This window comes from Elgaria multicarinata, chromosome 6 (assembly GCF_023053635.1).
Source record: "Elgaria multicarinata webbii isolate HBS135686 ecotype San Diego chromosome 6, rElgMul1.1.pri, whole genome shotgun sequence".
Taxonomy (NCBI): Eukaryota; Metazoa; Chordata; class Lepidosauria; order Squamata; family Anguidae; genus Elgaria; species Elgaria multicarinata.
The window spans coordinates 116402712-116421369 of record NC_086176.1 but is presented as its reverse complement, the minus strand read 5'-3'; the positions used below and the strand labels follow the sequence as shown (position 1 = coordinate 116421369).

At 45.0% G+C, this 18658-nt stretch overlaps 1 protein-coding gene across 9 annotated transcripts in view; it reads right to left on the bottom strand.

Annotated features, from left to right (window-relative positions):
- The window catches only part of CELF4 (CUGBP Elav-like family member 4), a 992627-nt gene that overhangs the window by 823123 nt on the left and 150846 nt on the right, over positions 1–18658 (bottom strand). For all 9 annotated transcript variants that reach the window (XM_063128326.1, XM_063128330.1, XM_063128323.1 and 6 more), the window contains exon 2: positions 3580–3662. In XM_063128326.1, coding sequence (XP_062984396.1) covers positions 3580–3662 — 83 coding nt within the window. The remainder of the gene's footprint in view (positions 1–3579; positions 3663–18658) is intronic.

Genomic DNA, 18658 nt, shown 5'->3' with positions numbered 1-18658 from the left:
TGGGAATATATGCGTTGCGATTACCATTATTATGATTACATCTCGCACCCCAAATTCCATTTCCGGTGGGAGCCAATTTGAGGGTGAGAAGAAAACGGTAAATACAGAACCACACACGTACAGAGATTTTGCCACGCTGCCTGAGTTGTCATGGTCTAGAACACATTTGCGTTCCCTCCTAGATCATGGGGATGAATTTCTGATATGGCACTTTTTATCGCTGCGGATTTATTTGAATCTCTCGCAAACCATACAGGAAAATCCACACAAAAATCCCCAACTTGGATGGTTCTACTCACATGCCCACCCTCCCCCTTCCTCTGCCTTTCCCCGTCCGCCTTCATCAGACAGGCCAGTAGCCTAATTTGTCTGAAAATGCCAGTGGTTGTCCCCCGTATGAAGGATTAGCACAGATTAAGGGGGAACGGTGTTAATTGTAGGTGGGGGAAGAGAGCAAAAGCGTCTCCTCAATCTGTTCTTGATTTCCCCTGTGTATGTCTGGCTGGTAATAAGCTTCCTTTAATCTGGAAGGCCCCTTGGTGAAATCAGCACCACGGACAGCAATATTGATTGCTTTTGAGAAACCATCACAGCTGCTCACCCAAATTACCTTTGATATGTGACCTTTAATGTAATTACTGCAACATCAAAGCATTTCTATAAATTATTAAAGAACTAATATACTTCATCATCCCACTATTCTATTATATGTAAAATATAAACAACCGCCGGTAAACATGTCACCGGTTTGAACTGCCCAATGCGCAACTTGCCAAGAGTTTGCTTCGGCGTGCTTTTCCACGGGGAGGAGGGAAGGACCGAAGGCGGCGAAAGCACTGTCCAAACCACTTAGCACTTCCGGATGAAGGAGAGTCAAAAAGCAACCTGATGTTTTACTTTCTGTTTAACTTGCCAAGGAATATCTATCACTCTTCCCACCACTGTTACTCCAATACGGAAAAGGAAGGAAGGAAGGACAAAGAAAAAAGAAGAATTGAAGGTCTTTGTTAATTCACACCTCTGACTGAGGACAGGAGTCAAAGAATGACTCTCCTGTTGACATTAAACCACACACATCCCATAGTGAGACACCTGTCACCTGACAAAGCAGGCCCCCAAACAGTTACAACACAACATAGAGCTATGGGTAATTGCACCCGGCAAAAACATCACATACACAGCCAGAAGGCCAAGGCCGACTCCCATGTGCAGAGCCAAGCAGAAGTGCCACCTCCATACATTAGCATTTCTGTGTAGCAGATTGGTTGTTAAGCACTTTGATTTAGGGTTTTAGAATAAGCAGGGCATGCAAGGACAGGTGCTGGATTGCTAACCGGGGTGAGACCTTGAGAAAATGAGCTAGCGGATGGTGCCCTGCAGAAGGTTTTGGACTTGAACTCCTATCAGTCCCAATCATTACGGCCTGTGCCAGGAATCCTGGGAGCTGTGGTCCACCACACCAGGAGGGCACCAGGTTGAGAGAAATGGCTGTTGCTCCTTCAAGTGTATTTGCAGCCACCTCCTATCAAATTTGAAGAGCAATTGCACCACACTAGCACTGTTCACTTTCATGGCATTGTACTGTCAAGGAGCAGCCAGGTCATGGGAAAGAGTTTGTGTGGCTCCTTCATGCCACCAAATCCTACTACATAGGAACGATTAAGGTACCACTACCCCAGTCCATTTCATAGCGATGATTCCCCCACCCCTACAACGGACTGAAGAAGGTGCTAAAAGTATTGGATACAACAGGGGAAGGGAATCCCCATTTGAATATGGATTTAAGTGACTATCCAGAAATGCACGTTGTGAACCTCATGCTCCTTTAGTTTTTGTGTGTGCCGCTATAATAAAATACACTTCATAAAATACGTTATTCGAAATGTCTAACTGAAATACCAGCCTGCATTTTTCCGATTCTCTTTTCCTTAAAAAACAAGCCACCCCAAAAACCTTTTGCTTGCAGCTGAAACAGAGGTATCACAAGAGAAGAGAAATGAATAAAACACCCATTAGCAGCACCGATATGGTGATGGGAGAGTCAGGTGCAAGGGCTGCAGCTAACCAGGTAGGAGGACAAGTAATTGGAAAGGGTTGTGTGGAAGTATTGCATACAAAACATTTAAATAAGTCATGTCTCAACCACAAAGACCATACGCGTGAAGACAGATATACCACTGTGCTATGCTGAGAGCAGATTACAGGGTAAAGGGGGAAACTATGGGATGATAGAAGTCCACGGTAGTATTAAATACACAGTAGTCTTAACTGTCTCTAGTGATGGTGGACGAAACATCATTCTTGACAAAAAATTGCAAGTTAAAAGACATAGGGTTAATCCAGAGCACCAAAAGCGAAAACAAATCATGAAATCAGAAACCTGCAAGAAGAATTTTTTAAAAAATCAACATTTCACGTTTTAGTAAGGGAAGAGACGTATGACAATACTCAGGTTTCGGTGATAAAACGTATTGGTGAAAACTTGCAGTACTTCAACAATCCACTCACTCTAATTTTTAACTACTGTATATATTTATTTACCCTCACAAGGGTCTCCCTGTGGTCTTCCAGCCAAAACAAATTAGGTCAGCTCTTCTATTTAACTACCACAACATCAACTACCAAATCTACATTTCTAATTGGGGAAAGGGGGAATGCCAATATATGTGAAATTCCTTTTTTCAGCCCTATGCCCTCACAAATACTGATAGGCAAAACTTTGAAATGGATGCTAAGGCTGCAATCCTATGCGTATTTAACTGGGAGTAAGATCCCATTGCACATAGTGGTGTTTCCTTCTGAGTAAATATGCAACTGATTGTATTGCCCATCACTTCCTCTTTATCTCACACACAGAGAGCTTTCTTCTGAAATTTCCCGTGTATTCAGGAAGTCAAACATGTAGTCCCTTCCAGAGATGGACTGTTACTGTTTCTCAAACCCTGCCTCCTTACACCCCAGATATCTCAATGATCCAGATGCCCTTCTAGAAGAACTGTCCGTTTGTGTTGTTCAAACCTAATTTCTTTCGTTGTACAAAGAAATTCCTAGATTCTTTGACGGTCTTGTTTCCCAATTTCTACTTTTCCTGCTAAGCATTGTGCTCACTCTGCCTTTCTACTTCCCCAAACTATTGAAAACACGAACACAAGATCACTGTTCCCATTGGTCAGCTTGGGAACTCAATATCTGATTGTCGTTCTGAGTTAAACTTCCTCCGTAATGGAGAGAAAGAAACCTTGCTTGCTTTTTCTGTTGTTTTCCTGAACTCCTCGTTCATGTCACTACTCAGAGATATATTGAGAGCCTGAAAATCTTACATAAGTATAGCCAGCGATATCTGGCCCCAGTGCAGATCCCTTTTGCTTCCTGCTTTGTCGTTCTTCCAAGCAACGAAAAACAGGGAAGGGTTAGACGTTCAGAAGCGACATAAAGGAGTATCGGTTCTCATGTATCCAATGGAAACCATAATTCGCCCAAGCAACGGATCTTTCAGTATCTGTGTTACCATCCTCCAAACAGAACCACAACATTATGATGAAACTGCACCGATTTTTTAAAAAAGCAATCTGGACTCACCCCTGGCAGTGTCTTCTGTTCGTGCAGTGCACTCTGGGCTTTAAGAGCAGACTCCCTTTCACAGTATGTTAGGAAGGCACAGCCTGTAAAACAAAAGCAGGAGAAAAACAGTTTGACCCAGTTGAGCATTCTGTTTCCACAGCGGCCAGCCAGATACGAGCAACTGCTCTTCAGAGATATACTGCCACTGAACATAGAGGCTCTATTTAGCTATTATGGTTAATGGCACATTTTAATCTCCTTTACACTCACAGCTTCCTTTCCTCAAGCAGCATCAAGGCCAAATGCAGGGGCAGAAACTCATTCCCAAAGGATGTGAACTGCCCAGAGAGCTCCGGCTATTGGGCGGTATAGAAATGTAATAAATAAATAAATAAATGTACTGAGATCCCCAGCCCACAGCAAAGCTGACAGGCATAAGGGGAAACTAGAATCATAGAATGGAAAGGGCCTATAAGGCCATCAAGTCCAACCCCCTGCTCAATGCGGGAATCCACCTTAAAGCATCCCTGACAGATGGCGGTCCAGCTGCCTCTTGAAGGCCTCTAGTGTGGGAGAGCCCACAACCTCCCTAGGTCATTGGTTCCATTGTCATACTGCTCTAACAGTCAGGGCCAGGCAAAGCTGGTAATAGGCCCGGGCCAGATAGGTAATGTAGGCCCCATTTCAAACTGCTCAATAAGTATTTTTTAATCAGTTCTAAATACATATGAACTAGAACGATTTATGAACAAGGTAATGTGACAAGCACTTTTATTCAAGATGTATACAAGACATCACTTCTTCACATTCAGAAACGCTTTACGTGCTTTTCTTTGGACAAATTCATCATCAACAACAGAAAAATCAAGCAACTTTGCCCAGGGGGACTCGGAGTAACCCCCTTTAAAATCATAGGCCCATGCCAACTGGCCCCACTGCCCCCCCCCTCTGCCCAGACCTGCTAACAGCGAGGAAGTTTTTTTTCCTGATGTCCAGCTGGAATCTGGCTTCCTGTAAAATGAGCCCCTTATTCCGTGTCCTGCACTCTGGGATGATGGAGAAGAGGTCCTGGCCCTCCTCTGTGTGACAACCTTTCAAGTATTTGAAGAGTGCTATCATGTCTCCCCTCAGCCTTCTCTTCTTCCAGCTAAACATGCCCAGTTCTTTCAATCTCGCCTCATGAGGCTTTGTTTCCAGGCCCCGGATCATCCTGGTTGCCCTCCTCTGAACATGCTCTAGCTTGTCTGCATCCTTCTTGATGGCCATGCACAGTTTTAACTTAATTTATCTCACTGCAGACTTTGGCTCACGCCCAACCAGAATTTTAACTTATGTTGCCACTTTTTAAAAAATACAAAAGTACCAAGTGTAGACTACTGGTAGGGCAACAACAGTTGTGACTTCCTCTATCTGTGGATTTAGAACATGCATGCAGAAAGCAGAGGAAAGGGAAGCAAAGCTAATGACTTCAGAACGGTCCTTAAAAGATAGTCAGTCAGTAATCAAAGGGGAAGCTATGCTTAAAATTTAATTTCAGTGCTAAATCATGCGCTGAGTGCTCTCTGCTGACCAAACAATGAGAGGAGACTCTGCCACTAGTAGCAAACCTGGAGTAGTGGATACAGTCTAATTAGGCTGATCATAGCACACCACTGGAGAGATAAACTACAGAGTGTAAAGCTCCTGTAATGGTAGCTATATATTTCCTCTCCTGGTGATGGCTCTGATGACAGCTGAGAGTAATGAAGTTCTGCAGTGTTTCCCACACTGTGACTGTAATTCAGATGTTGCAGGTGGCAAACTCCTCCTTTTCTTATAAAAATGGCAACCGCCTTCCAAGAGCCATTCGGAGCAGGTTGAGTTATGAGGAGGGAGGGACCGGAGTGAAATTCTTCCTCCACAACTGGGGCAAAGCGCTCCCCAGTTCCCTGTACACGTAAAAAGAGGACATCAAAGTGATGAGAGATGCCCAAACGAGGGGACAGTTGACTGAGAGAGGCTGCCACCAGGGATGATGGGCTATAGAGAGCTCACAGAGACGCCAGCGTAGAAAACAGGAAGCCGGAGAAGTGAGTACCTCACCAGAAGGGAGACGGAGCACAGATTCAGTTAAAGCAGTAGCAGGTTCTCTAACATCCCAGATGTGAGGGCCACATACTCCCTCTCTTTCCCACACCCTAGCCCACGTACAGGGTGAATTCATAAATACTTTCCTGGGGCAGATGGTCACCCACACTACCTCCATTTTGTCTTGGAGGCAGAACCACTGGCTCAGTTGGTAGAGGACCTACTTGTTACATAGGGCGACCCTATGAAAAGGAGGGCAGGGCTCCTGTATCTTTAACAGTTGCGTAGAAAAGGGGATTTCAGCAGGTGTCATTTGTATATATGGAGCAGGCATGTGCTCCGCTCCTATTAGAAGCGCAGAAGCAGGAGCGAATTGGCCTGCTCCGCCTCGCCCAGAGGCGGAGTAGAAGCGGACCGCGGACCCCTAGAAGCAAGGCGAAGAGAAGCGACCATTTTTCGGAGCTCCTCTTTCAGGTGGACCGCTCTGATCGCCATCTTGAAACATTTCGCCCATAGATAACTGGGTTGTTTTTGAAGCTATCGTTCTGAAAATTCTTGTGCTTAGACAGTCGTGGATGGGGGTCATTTTGAGACTACTCTCACCTCTCTGCGTGGTGCGGGTCGCGCGCTAGAATTTTTAAAAAAGTAGGGTAAAGGCGGGAAAAAGATTACCTTTTCGATTGCTGAGGGGCAGAGTCAACTCCCGGTCATGATCACATGATCCCAAAGTTAAAGGAGGGGATAGGCAAAACGGGCAACTTGGGATTCTGGGAAACTTCTCTTTCTTAGTCTGAACGGACTTTTCCCAGTGTTTTTTAAAACAGTAGCCCCACCAAATGCACAAACACAACCTGTGAAATCATATACTAAGCCAATAATAAGAGATAGAAACACAGCACTGCTACCCACCCTAACTTTGGGGAACAACTGAAAAGATGTGGTGCAAGGGGATGAGCTCCCCTAGGGCATCTCATTGTGGACATGCCCCCACTCTCTCCTGTACTTGGAAGGCCATCAGAGCCTTCCAAAGAGAGTAACCCGGTGGAGCAATGCCTATCATGAGTTGAGGTGAGCGGTCGACTTCTCTTAGTGGTGGAGTGATGCCTATCATGAGTTGAAGTGACAGTTCCACTTCTTAGCGGTGGAGCAATGGCTTTCATGAGTTGAACGGACAGCCTTGCTTCTTAAAAGACTGGTCACTACTAGGACCAGTCAAATTGGCAGCTGCTTCCCCCTCCCCCGGGCACGTCCCCCTATTACTGGTAAAAGACAGATATAACCTTTTTTAAAAAGTTCTTCTTGTTGTTTATTCAGCAACACTGCTGCTTTTAATTCCACCCCTCCTTCGTTTATTTATTTATTTATTTATTCCATTTTATATGCATTACTGGCTTATCCTTGGCTCACTTCCTTATGCTCCCAGAAATGTCTGCTGCCTGCCTGCCTTCCCTCTCTTCTCCCCTGCCCGCCTTGCAGGGATGTTGTGTGTGTCTGGCTTTGACTCAGGGGAGAAGTCCTTCCTGCGCTCACTTGGAGTTTTGGAAGTTCCAAATCCATTTTTCAAGTGTGGAAGAAGATTCATATAGGTTGATCTCTACTCCCCAATTCATGGCATGTTGGGATTTCCTTTGAAATGGCCCCATTGAGAGGTCTGCAGGTTTAAGCCCCGCCAAAAAACAGGGGATGATGGGACTGCCTTGAGTCTCGGCGTGCGGCGTATGTATCCCTGGATAAGCTGTCATGGTGGTGAGTTTGAGGGGTTTTTTTAACGTGCAAATTGACGGAGCTATGGAAAGGGGTGTGAATGGGTGTTGGATTTTCATAAATTCCCCAAAAATCAGGGGATGATGGGACTGCCTTGAGTCTCGGCGTGCGGCGTATGTATCCCTGGATAAGCTGTCATGGTGGCGAGTTTGAGGTTTCTAACGTGCAAATTGATGGAGCTATGGAAAGGGGTGTGAATGGGGTGCCCGATTTTCAAAAATTCCCCAAAAATCAGGGGATGATGGGATTGCCTTGAAACTTGGCGTCCATGTGGACACATGGATAAGCTATCATGGTGCCGAGTTTGAGGTTTCTAACTTGCAAATTGACATAGTTGTAGAATGGGACAATTTGGGGTGAGTTAAGCCGTGCCAAAAATCAGGGGATGATGGGATTGCCTTGAGTCTGGGCGTCCATGTGGACACATGGATAAGCTGTCATGGTGGCGAGTTTGAGGTTTCTAACGTGCAAATTGACGGAGCTATCCCAAGGGGTCTGAATGGGGTGCCCGATTTTCATAAATTCCCCAAAAATCAGGGGATGATGGGATTGCCTTGAAATTTGGCGTGCGTGTGTATACCCCCATGAGGTGTCATGGTGCCAAACATGAGGTTTCTAACTTGAACCAAAAAAAAGTTGTTTACTTTTTTAGCTTTCAATGCAACCCTATGGGGGGGGGAAACGGAGCTCCGATCCGGATCCGGAGCTCCGAGTGGAGCGGAGCGGAAATGGGTGGAGCGGGGGCGGGGCGAAGCAGCCCGATCCGAAAATCGCGGATCTGGAAGTGAAGCGGAGCGGGGGGTCCATGCACACCCCTAATATGGAGAACCTGATGAAATTTCCTCTTCATCACCACAGTTAAAGCTGCAGGTGCCCTGCCCTCTTTTAAATCTAGTCACTCTAGTAGAGCTCCTGCAGCTTTAACTGTGGTGATGAAGAGGGAATTTCACCTGCATTGAGCAGGCGGTTGGACTCAATGGCCTTGTAGGCCCCTTCCAACTCTGCTATTCCATGATTCTATGAAATTCCCTTTTCTATGCAACTGTTAAAGATACAGGAGCCCTGTCCTCCTTTTCATATGGTCACCCTATACTTGTTTGCTTATTTATTTGATGCATCTCCTGCTTTTTCACCCAATAAATGATGCTCCAGATGGCTAACAGTAACACAGGCAAGATTAAAATAAAACATAAGTTAAAGTAATCATAAAAGGGAGCCAGTGTGGTGTTGTGGTTAGAGTTCTGGACTGGGATGAAGGGGAGCCGGGTTCTAGTCCCCACTTGGCCATGTAGTTCACTGGGTAACTTTGCGCCACACAGACTTTTGGACAAACCTACCCCACAGGGTTAGTGTGAGGATAAAATGGAGAGGAAGAGTTGATGTGAACAATCCATTGCATGTCAAGTCATGTTTGCTCAGCTGGAAAAACTTCAGCTTCCAGCGGGATGAGTGACTGCATGTCTGCTATAGTTTATTCACATTGCCTTGAGCTACTTGAAGAGAAAAACCATATATATGAGATAAGCAGTATAATATTGTGGAATATAAATTTAAAGTAAACAAACAAATACATCTAAAAACGCACATTACAATAAAATAAAAATGCAACAACTTCTTCTTCTTCTTCTTCTTCTTCTTCTTCTTATTATTATTATTATTATTATTATTATTGTATTTATTTATATCCTGCCCTTATCCCAGTACTGGGGATCAAGATGGTTTACAAGATTAAAACATGTACAATTAAAACATATAAATATAAATTTACAAAAGTAAAGTAGAATTAAAGCAGCAGTAAAAAAAGTTTAAAAAGTCTTTTTTTTTCTTTTTTCTTTTCTTTTTTTTTTTAAATAGTACCAGATTAAAAGAGGGGATCCAATACATTAACACCAGTCTAGGTTAGCTCCAAAAGTCTGCCGGAACAAAAACGTTTTTGCCTGCCTCTGAAATTGTAGCACAGAGGGAGCCAGGCTAGCCTCCCTGGGAAGGGAGTTCCAGAGCCTCGGAGCAGCCACCGAGAAGGCCCTCTCCCCCATACCCATCAGGCATGCCTGTGAAGATGGTGGGACTGAGAGAAAGGCCTCCCCAGAAGATCTCAGAGGATGAGCAGGCTCATATAGGAGAATGCGGTCTTTCAGATAACCTGGACCTGAGCCGTACAGGGCTTTATAGGTGATAACCAGCATGTTGAATTGTGCCATGCATCACTTTGTCGGCAGAAAGACCCAACCCCCAATATTTCCAGCTAAAAGGATCTCAGGTAGTTAGTCTGGGAAAGACGTCCTTTGGAGTCCCTGGAGAACACCTGCTTCCAGATAGAGAAAGCCATATCAGTGAGGGCAGGTAGAGGCAACCTGGTGACTTCCAGATGTTTTAGACTATAAGCCTCATGGCTTGTCAGTGATGATGTGAATTATTATTATTATTATTATTATTATTATTATTATTATTATTATTATTTGTATCCCACCTTTTGCCCAATGTTGGGCCTCAAGGCGGCCTTACTAAGTTTAAAACATACATTGGGGGGGGGGGGGGAAACAAAACCATAAACGTTTAAAATACACAACAAAATTATAAGACATTAACATAGATGGAGGGCCAGATTATTCTCCCAAGGAACAAAAACATTTTAGCCTGCTTCCCAAAGCCCATCAAGGAGGGAGCCAGCCTAGCTTCCCCGGGAAGAGAGTTCCAGAGCTCCGGAGCAGCCACTGAGAAGGCCCTCTCCCATGTTCCCACCAAGCGCGCCTGTGAAGATGGTGGGACTGAAAGAAGGGCTTCTCCAGAAGACCTCAAAGCACGGGCAGGCTCATAAGGGAGAATACGTTCTTTCAAATAATATTGAGTTGTAGTCCAAAACATGTGGAGGATGCCATATTGCCTTCCCATGGTCTAGGCAAACTATTGATAACGGTCTGGTTCTGACTTGGCCTAAGGCCAGTTCACCTATCCCTGTGAACACCTGGATGGAACTATAAAGGGACATGGTTTTCCAAACTGCTGTAATATGTGGGGGGATAGGGACCGATGATCCAATATGGCACAGCCAGGAGAAACCAGTGTTCTGAAGCTACTTTAAGCAGTTCCATCTATGAAGCTAAACCATGCTAGGCTCTAACATTCGTCTGGACAGAGGGTTCCTGTTTGGGTTTCCTAGTCGCTTTCAACAAGAGGTTTTATCACATGTTGAGAAGCGTCTTGATTTAGGCAGTGCAGAACGTTTGTTCTTGGCACGACCTGGACTGTGAGCTTGGGGAGAAGGGACCCTCCCTCCCAGCAACTCACTGGACAGCTCTTTCAGCTTGAACATACACATCTGGAAACTCCCAGCCAGTAATTAACTGTCATCCTATTGAACCACAGTCTCTAGGAAACATGAGGATGTATCAAGTGCTCTCCTGGGAGGGCTAGGTTGTTAAAGAGAAGAAGAAGAAGAAGAAGAAGAAATAACCAGGAGCTGGAGAAAGGAAGAAAGGGGGAGCAAAGCTCTCTATCTCTGCTCTATTTTAATTTCACCACCAGGGGATTCGACAACATAAATAATAATTGCACGGAACACAGATGGATAATAATTGCAGCAAAGGTCACACCAACCCCTATAATCAATCCCTAAAGAGTTCTGAGGCCTGGAACACAATGGAAGAGGCATAATGCAGCTTTATAAGGATATGAGGAACTGCCTTGTGCTGAATCAAGCCATGGTTATATCTACGTTGACAGGGAGCTGTTCTCCCAGGGCATGTTTACACCTCCCGGCAGGGGGGGGGGAGGATCTTGTGATATGCTGATCGCGAGATCCTCCCCCTTTGTCCACACACAGCATGTCATGTCCCAGGAGGAACGAGGATGTTGCGCCCGCCCATTTTTTTTAAGGAAAAAAGTCCCGACCCTGCTTCCCTCCCCTCCCCATCCCCGACAGGTGTGGAGTGCTTGGAGAGCTCTGCGCCCTGTGGCTGGTTCCTGGCTCCTAGCATTTACCCGCAAGGAGACAGGACGAAACTGGGACAGCTTCCCACATGTCATGCAGCCTTGGGACGATCCCAAGACCGCAGGAAAAACCAGGGCAAAAGCCATCCCGATTATCCCGGGGAAATGCAGGGATCATCCCTGGATGATACCCAGGATGAGACATGGTGTAGACATGCCCCCAGTCTCAGGAAGGATGGTTGCCAGTCCAAATATTTGAGATCATGGATCTAGAGATAGCCGGGCCTGGGCCAGGATCCTTGTCCAGACAAAGTGTGGTGGGCTTATGGGGCAACATCCTTCTTCTCACATCAGTCCGTTGGTTTCTGTTCACCACTCTGCTGCTAAGATCATCTTCTTGGCTCGCCGCTCTGACCATGTTACTCCACTGCAGAAATCTCTTCATTGGCTTCCAATTCACTTCAGAATCCAATATAAACTTCTCCTGTTGACCTTCAAAGCTTTTCACTGTCTAGCTCCTTCCTATCTCTCCTCTCTCATCTCACACTATTGCCCCGCTCGTGCTCTTTGCTCCTCTGATGCCATGTTTCTCGCCTGCCCAAGGGTCTCTACTTCCCTTGCTCGGCTTCGTCCATTTTCTTCTGCTGCCCCTTATGCCTGGAACGCTCTTCCAGAACATTTGAGAACTACAAGTTCAACCGCAGCTTTTAAAGCTCAGCTAAAAACTTTTCTTTTTCCTAAAGCTTTTAAAACTTGATTTTGTTCTGACTTTATACTGTTAGTTTTACCCTACCCAGTGCCTGTTTACCCTACCCTGTGCCTGTTTGCATTCTCTTCCCCTCCTTATTGTTTTATTATGATTTTATTAGAATGGAAGCCTATGCGGCAGGGTCTTGCTATTTACTGTTTTACTCTGTACAGCACCATGTACATTGATGGTGCGATATAAATAAATAAATAAATAATAATAATAATAATAATAATAATAATAATAATAATAATAACATAGAGCATGCAGGTGGAGGGCAGCTTGTAGCAGGATTGGTCCCTGTAGTTCCAGAGGATAGGTCTGGAAACATTGTCTGAAAGTCATAGGGAAGCAAATTTCAGCTAATCTTTAGGACAAATTTCCTAACAATGAGGGCTGTTTGGCAGTGGAATTGACTGCCTCTGGAAATCTTCATGTCATCTTACGGAGTATCAGAGGACCCACACTGGCTAGACTCCTTAAGACATGGTCTTGCTAGATGAGCTGATTTGCTTTTCCTTTGTCTTTTGGCTCGAGCCGAGTGGTAGCCCCCCAATTCTAGGCCTTTGCTAGACCTACCTGTAAGCACGCGATGGAGAAGGGAAGTTCTCGTGATGTGTTTATCGTGAGATCCCTCCTCTGTTTACACGCGACGCACGATGACCTCAGAAGGAGAGGCGTCGCACCCACCATTTTTTATTATTAAAGGACCAGCAGCGCATGAACGCTGGTGCGCAAAAGCTAAGTAATTATTTTGATTTAATCTATTTTTCCCACTCCCCCCACCCTACCCCCGATGGGCGCAGTGCTCCTGTGTGCGGCTCTCGGCTCCTCGCAAGGAATTGTGAGGAGGTGGGTCAACCCGCAGTACCCGGCCACACGAGACCACGGAAAAAACAGGCCCAAAGTGCAGGGCTCTATCCCGGGGCAAGGGAGGGATCATCCTTCCCTGATCCCGGGATCCCCTGTGTTTCTTGTGGATCCACAGGGATGATCCCGGGGATGACCCCTAGATTTCGCCCTGTCTAGCTATAGTCCTAGAGTCAAGACCTGGGGTGGATTTGAAGCCTGACACATACAGAGCTATGTTGTCTGAGGCTAACCATGAACCTTTCTCCATGGGGTATTAATCCCTTTTAAGCCCGAGGGCTGAATTAAATTTCAAAGAAGTTCTCATGGGCTGCATTCCAGTGATGGGTCATAGGTGAAAGGCGTAGAATGAAAGGCAAAAGGACAGGGTAAACATTCCAGCATATTTAAGCTTAAAACTCTTACTGCAGGCAACTGAGCCTTAGAAGAGGCATTTCTAGAACGTGTGTGTGTGTGGGGAGAGAACTTCAAAAATCCAGGAAGCCATCAATCAGCGGTTGGGGAAAAGGGGGTGGAGCTAAGAGGAATAAGCATAGCTACCAGGGTGACCCCTGAGGACTGCATTTGCCTCCTGGGTTTCTGCATCCCTGCTTTATTCTGTGGACATAATAATATCAGGCTCAAGTCCAGCTGGACATCAGGAAAAACTTCCTGACTGTAAGAGCAGTACGACAATGAAACCAGTTACTTAGGGAGGTTGTGGGCTCTCCCACACTAGAGGCCTTCAAGAGGCAGCTGGACAACCATCTGTCAGGGATGCTTTAGGGTGGATTCCTGCATTGAGCAGGGGGTTGGACTCGATGGCCTTGTAGGCCCCTTCCAGCTCTGCTATTCTATGATTCTATGATATCCACTGAGCGTAGTTGTCTTATTGACTCGATTTACCACATCGTGGCCATGCCTGAACTAGGAGGAGCACGGTGGCTATGTCATTTAGGCCCCAACGATCTACTAGCAAGTTCTCCTGCACACACCCATTAATTCGAAGGGAGTAGCATACAAGCACCACTGTGTGAATTTCCTCCAAGGTGGTGTGTTTTCCCAGTTCCATGGATTTTAATCTGAGTGGTTTAAGGTATATCCATGGGGATAAGAATGAAAGAAGAGTCCGGCTGGATCATCCTACTTCCCACAAAGTTGAATCAGAGACTTTTTGGAAATCCACAAGTACTCCTTGAAGGCAATAGGCATCCCTTTTCTATCCCTTAAAGAAACCATATAAATGTCCTGCAGACATTTTTATACATCGCAGCACTGAACGTGATTTTTTTTTTATTTAGCATTGCTATGTGCTCTGTTTTTAAAGTCACCGTCCTGCCCTGAATTAGTTTGCCCAAGAAATGCTGAAAAACCGATTTGCACGTCCCATTTTGCATCTAATCTTTCTCTTCATCCCCAGATGTATTATCCAGAACTCTGGTAACATTGCAGTGATACATCCCATGGGAGAAAGATGACGCATACCGGCCAACTATTAATAGTTGTAATTAAGGGCCATTCCCCCTCTTCTTTGTTTTACTTTGGCAGTCAGCCATGGCTGTCTTGGCAGAGAAAGGCACCCCATTTAGACCAAAGGACAAGCACTTAACATCCACCTTAAGACCTCTACTTGTCTGGAATTTGTTTAGGTAATTCCCCCCCCCCTGCACCCACCCACCCAGGTAGGCAATGAACTCAGCCACAAAGTGACTTTACAAGACCCTACACATGTCATCAACTATGTAAGGTACTCAGTGCCATTGTCTCAGCAGATGAGAGCTGTGGAGAACAGAAAAAAGAAGTAAGAACACCAGGAATAAAACACTGAGCCAGTGTGGTGTAGTGGCTAAGGTGTTGGACTGGGAATCGGGAGACCCGGGTTCTAGTCCCCACTCAGCCATGGAAAACCACTGGGTAATTTTGGGCCAGTCACAGACCAGCCCAACCTACCTCACAGGGTTGTTGTTGTTGTGAGGATAAAACGGAGAGGAGGAGGATTATGTAGGGCACCTTGGGTTCCTTGGAGGGAAAAAAGGGGGATATAAATGAAATAAATAAATAAATAAGAGTACTTCTGGATCAGACCAAGATCCAACCAGTTTTCCATCTCCAATGGTGTCCACCTGGTTGTCTTGAGAAGCCCACAAGCAGGCCATGATACACATGGCCTGTTGATACTAGCCCTCAGCATCTAGCAAACAAAGATAGACTCCCTCCAAGCCATTTGGCTAGTCCTCTTGATAAGCTTATTGTTTGTAAATAATATCTCTGTGATATTGTTCTGTTTTGTTTTTAAAATCCAAGTTTGTAGTCATTAGAAGATGTTATAGAAAATCCTTCCATAGGTTAATTATTAAAGTGGCCACCCAGTTAAAACAACTTGTTAATTGATCAATCATATGAGCTTTAGTTGATTCATCCATTGATTAAATTTACCAATTGGTAAAAATAAGGTTTCTAAATCAAGAAAAAAAAGGTGCTGTTGCCATCTCCTATATTCTCTCTCTCTCTCTCTCTCACACACACACACACACACACACACACATACCTTGAGTCAAATCATTATGAATGTGGACTAGAAAGCAGTATATAACACGATGAAAGCAGTATATGGAGTGTGGATTGTACCCCAACAGTTATCAGTGCACTTCAATACCACTATAAATCAGTAATGTAGACCTCACCAAACACTGATTAATCAGAGATAGTTCAAGTTGATCAAAATGGAATTGAAGAAGAAGAAGAAGAAGAAGAAGAAGAAGAAGAAGAAGAAGAAGAAGAAGAAGAAGAGCAGCAACAAGTAATATAATCAACAGGTCAATTGGATGAAAACAGCCATATTATTTATACACTCCCTGCAGAAGTACTTGATTTTGACTGTCCTGAATCCATCCTCAATTAACTTCATTGGGTGACTCCAAATTCTAACAGTGTGTGTGAGTTTGGGGTGAAAAGAGATCCTTATTTAGTCCTCCACTTCATTCATTCATTCATTCATTCATTCATAACCTTTTACCAGTAGAAGACAAGGGAAACTTGAGAAATGCCAAAGAATGACCAAGTGATTACACCAGGACCAAACTAAATGTTTTTCTCATCACACACATAGGCAGTTTCTACACCTGCATCCAAATGACACACAGGGGATCCCAGGAGAAGGCAGAGATGGTCCCTCCATTTTCCTGGGATAATCCTTAGGTGTAGAAAGGGCCACAGAGTAGGTATGTGTGATAGTTTTACTTGTGCCTGTGTGAGTACGAGTGACCCCTAAAGCCTCCTCCTTGGACCATACTAGGTGCCTCTGGCCACCTCTGGGAACTGGTCTGTGCTTGCACTACATGATGTAATTCGCTGCTCCAACTGACTGCTTGGAGATTTGACTGTTGAGCCCTGCCTAAGCCACGTCTATTGTGCTCTGTTCTTCTGGGTCAAAGTAAACCAGTGCCAGTCATTTCATGCCAGGGACTTCAGTCAAAATTGTGTTTTAATGCCAACTCATGATCAGAGTATTGATTCTGCAGGAGTGTCATGAAAAGCACTGAATATGGTAAAGAATGTAGAATTTATGAGAGTGGCAGCTCTCTTTCTTTTTAAAATTTCTAGTCATAGAATCAAGGAATCATAGAATAGCAGAGTTGGAAGGGGCCTACAAGGCCATCAAGTCCAACCCCCTGCTCAATGCAGGAATCCACCCTAAAGCATCCCTGACAGATGGTTGTCCAGCTGCCTCTTGAAGGCCTCTAGTGTGGGAGAGGCCACCACCTCCCTAGGCAACTGGTTCCATTGTCATACTACTCTAACAGTCAGGACGTTTTTCCTGATGTCCAGCTGGAATCTGACCTCCTGTAACTTGAGCCCGTTATTCCATGTCCTGCACTGTGGGAGGATTGAGAAGAGATCCTGGCCCTCCTCTGTGTGACAACCTTTTAAGTATTGGAAGAGTGCTATCATGTCTCCCTCCATCTTCTCTTCTCCAGGCTAAACAGGCCCAGTTCTTTCAGTCTCTCTTCATCGGGCTTTGTTTCCAGATCCCTGCTTGAGAACATTCTGCTGATGCTTACTGCCATTCCAGAAACCAAAGGGCTGGCTCAGAAAGGGTTCCAGAAGAAGAGCTTCAATATTCTCTACACTGATCCATGCAAAATAAGCTGCACAAAATAAGAGCTTATCATAAAAGTACACAATGTTCCACAAGCAGGGCATGTACATCAGAGGGAGGGTCAAAAACAGAACAGGTTTGAAGCCTTTATCCATTTCATCATGAAGCCCTTCTAATTCATTTTCCATCCATAATTTAATGCTCTAACGTCTCCAGACCTCTTTTCTAAATGAAACAAAACAAAAGCCAGCCATTGCACACTCTCTGAACTTTTGTATCTTCCCAAGGAATCTCCTTCAACTCTCATTGCAGAATCCCCCGCTAGTTAAAACATTTTCAATTATGAACCGAAGAATCCAGAGACAGGTGCAAAAACTAGAGCTGTGCACAAGTGGCCTCTCAAAATTCTCCGCCCTATGTGTGTGTACAGAAAATTCCTCCAAGGGGAGGAGAAATTCTCCAACAATGCCATCACCATTGGCTAGGGTTGTAGAACAGCTTATTTCCCCCCTATGTTTTTGGGGGGTTTGCACTTCCAATGCAAGTGGCAACAACATCAACTATATTGGTATCCTGACCCCCATTTTGCAGCCCCCACATAGCTAGGATTACCCCCAGGGCATTGAGGGGAGGGAATTTAGCTACTACAAAAAAAAAAATGGTGAAGAAAATGTGGAGAAAATTCTAAAACTGTGTCCTTTTATTTCTAGGGGTAAGGAAAGAAAAATCTCAGGAACGTCCTGAAAGTTTTCTTTCCCCATGAAAGGGTCTTCCATCTTTCTGCCTCATTCTCAGGGCATTTTATAATTCATGTTCAATGTGTGTTGGTGGTGTTTTTGAACTTAAACTAATCATTGTGAGGTGGCTGAGGGATATATATATATATATATATATATATATATATATATATATATATCACATCTCATCAGGCTGCCTGCACTCCCTGATGTGAAACAGCCCATGGGAGGAACACATTGATGATGTCTTCCCTTGGGTATGAAGTGCAGGAAACCAAGGAGGCCACGGGTTGTCAGAGAGATGACTGTACAATGAAAGAGAGGACCCTCAGGCTATAGCTAGATGGGGCAAAAGTCCGGGGCGATCCCCGGGATCACCCTGGTGTGTCCACATCACACAGGGGATCCCAGGAGCAGGGAGCGATGATCCCTACCTTGCCCTGGGATCTCACCCTCCCCTTTGAGCCTGCTTTTTCCGTGGTCTCAGGATGATCCCAAGACAGTGGAATGTGTGGGCAGGTGTCTTGGTTTGTCCCAGTTCCTCATGGTTCCTTGTGAGGAGCTTGGACCAGTGCATGGGGCGCAGAGTTCCTCAGGAGCTCTGTGGCAATCAGGGGTGGGGTGGGGGGAGCGGGGAAATTTATTTATTTATTTATTTATTAAAAAAACACCTTTTGCGCACGACTGTTCGTGCACTCTTCCCCTTTAAGAAAAAAACTGGCGGCTGCGACTTCCTCTCCTTCCGAGGTCATCATGCGCCACTTGTAAACAGAGGGGGAGACCTCACAATAAAAATATTGCGAGATTTTCACCCCTCCATCATACTAGACCAGGTAGGTCTAGCTGAGGCCTCACACACGTAATTATTATTATTTATTTATATAGCACCATCAATGTACATGG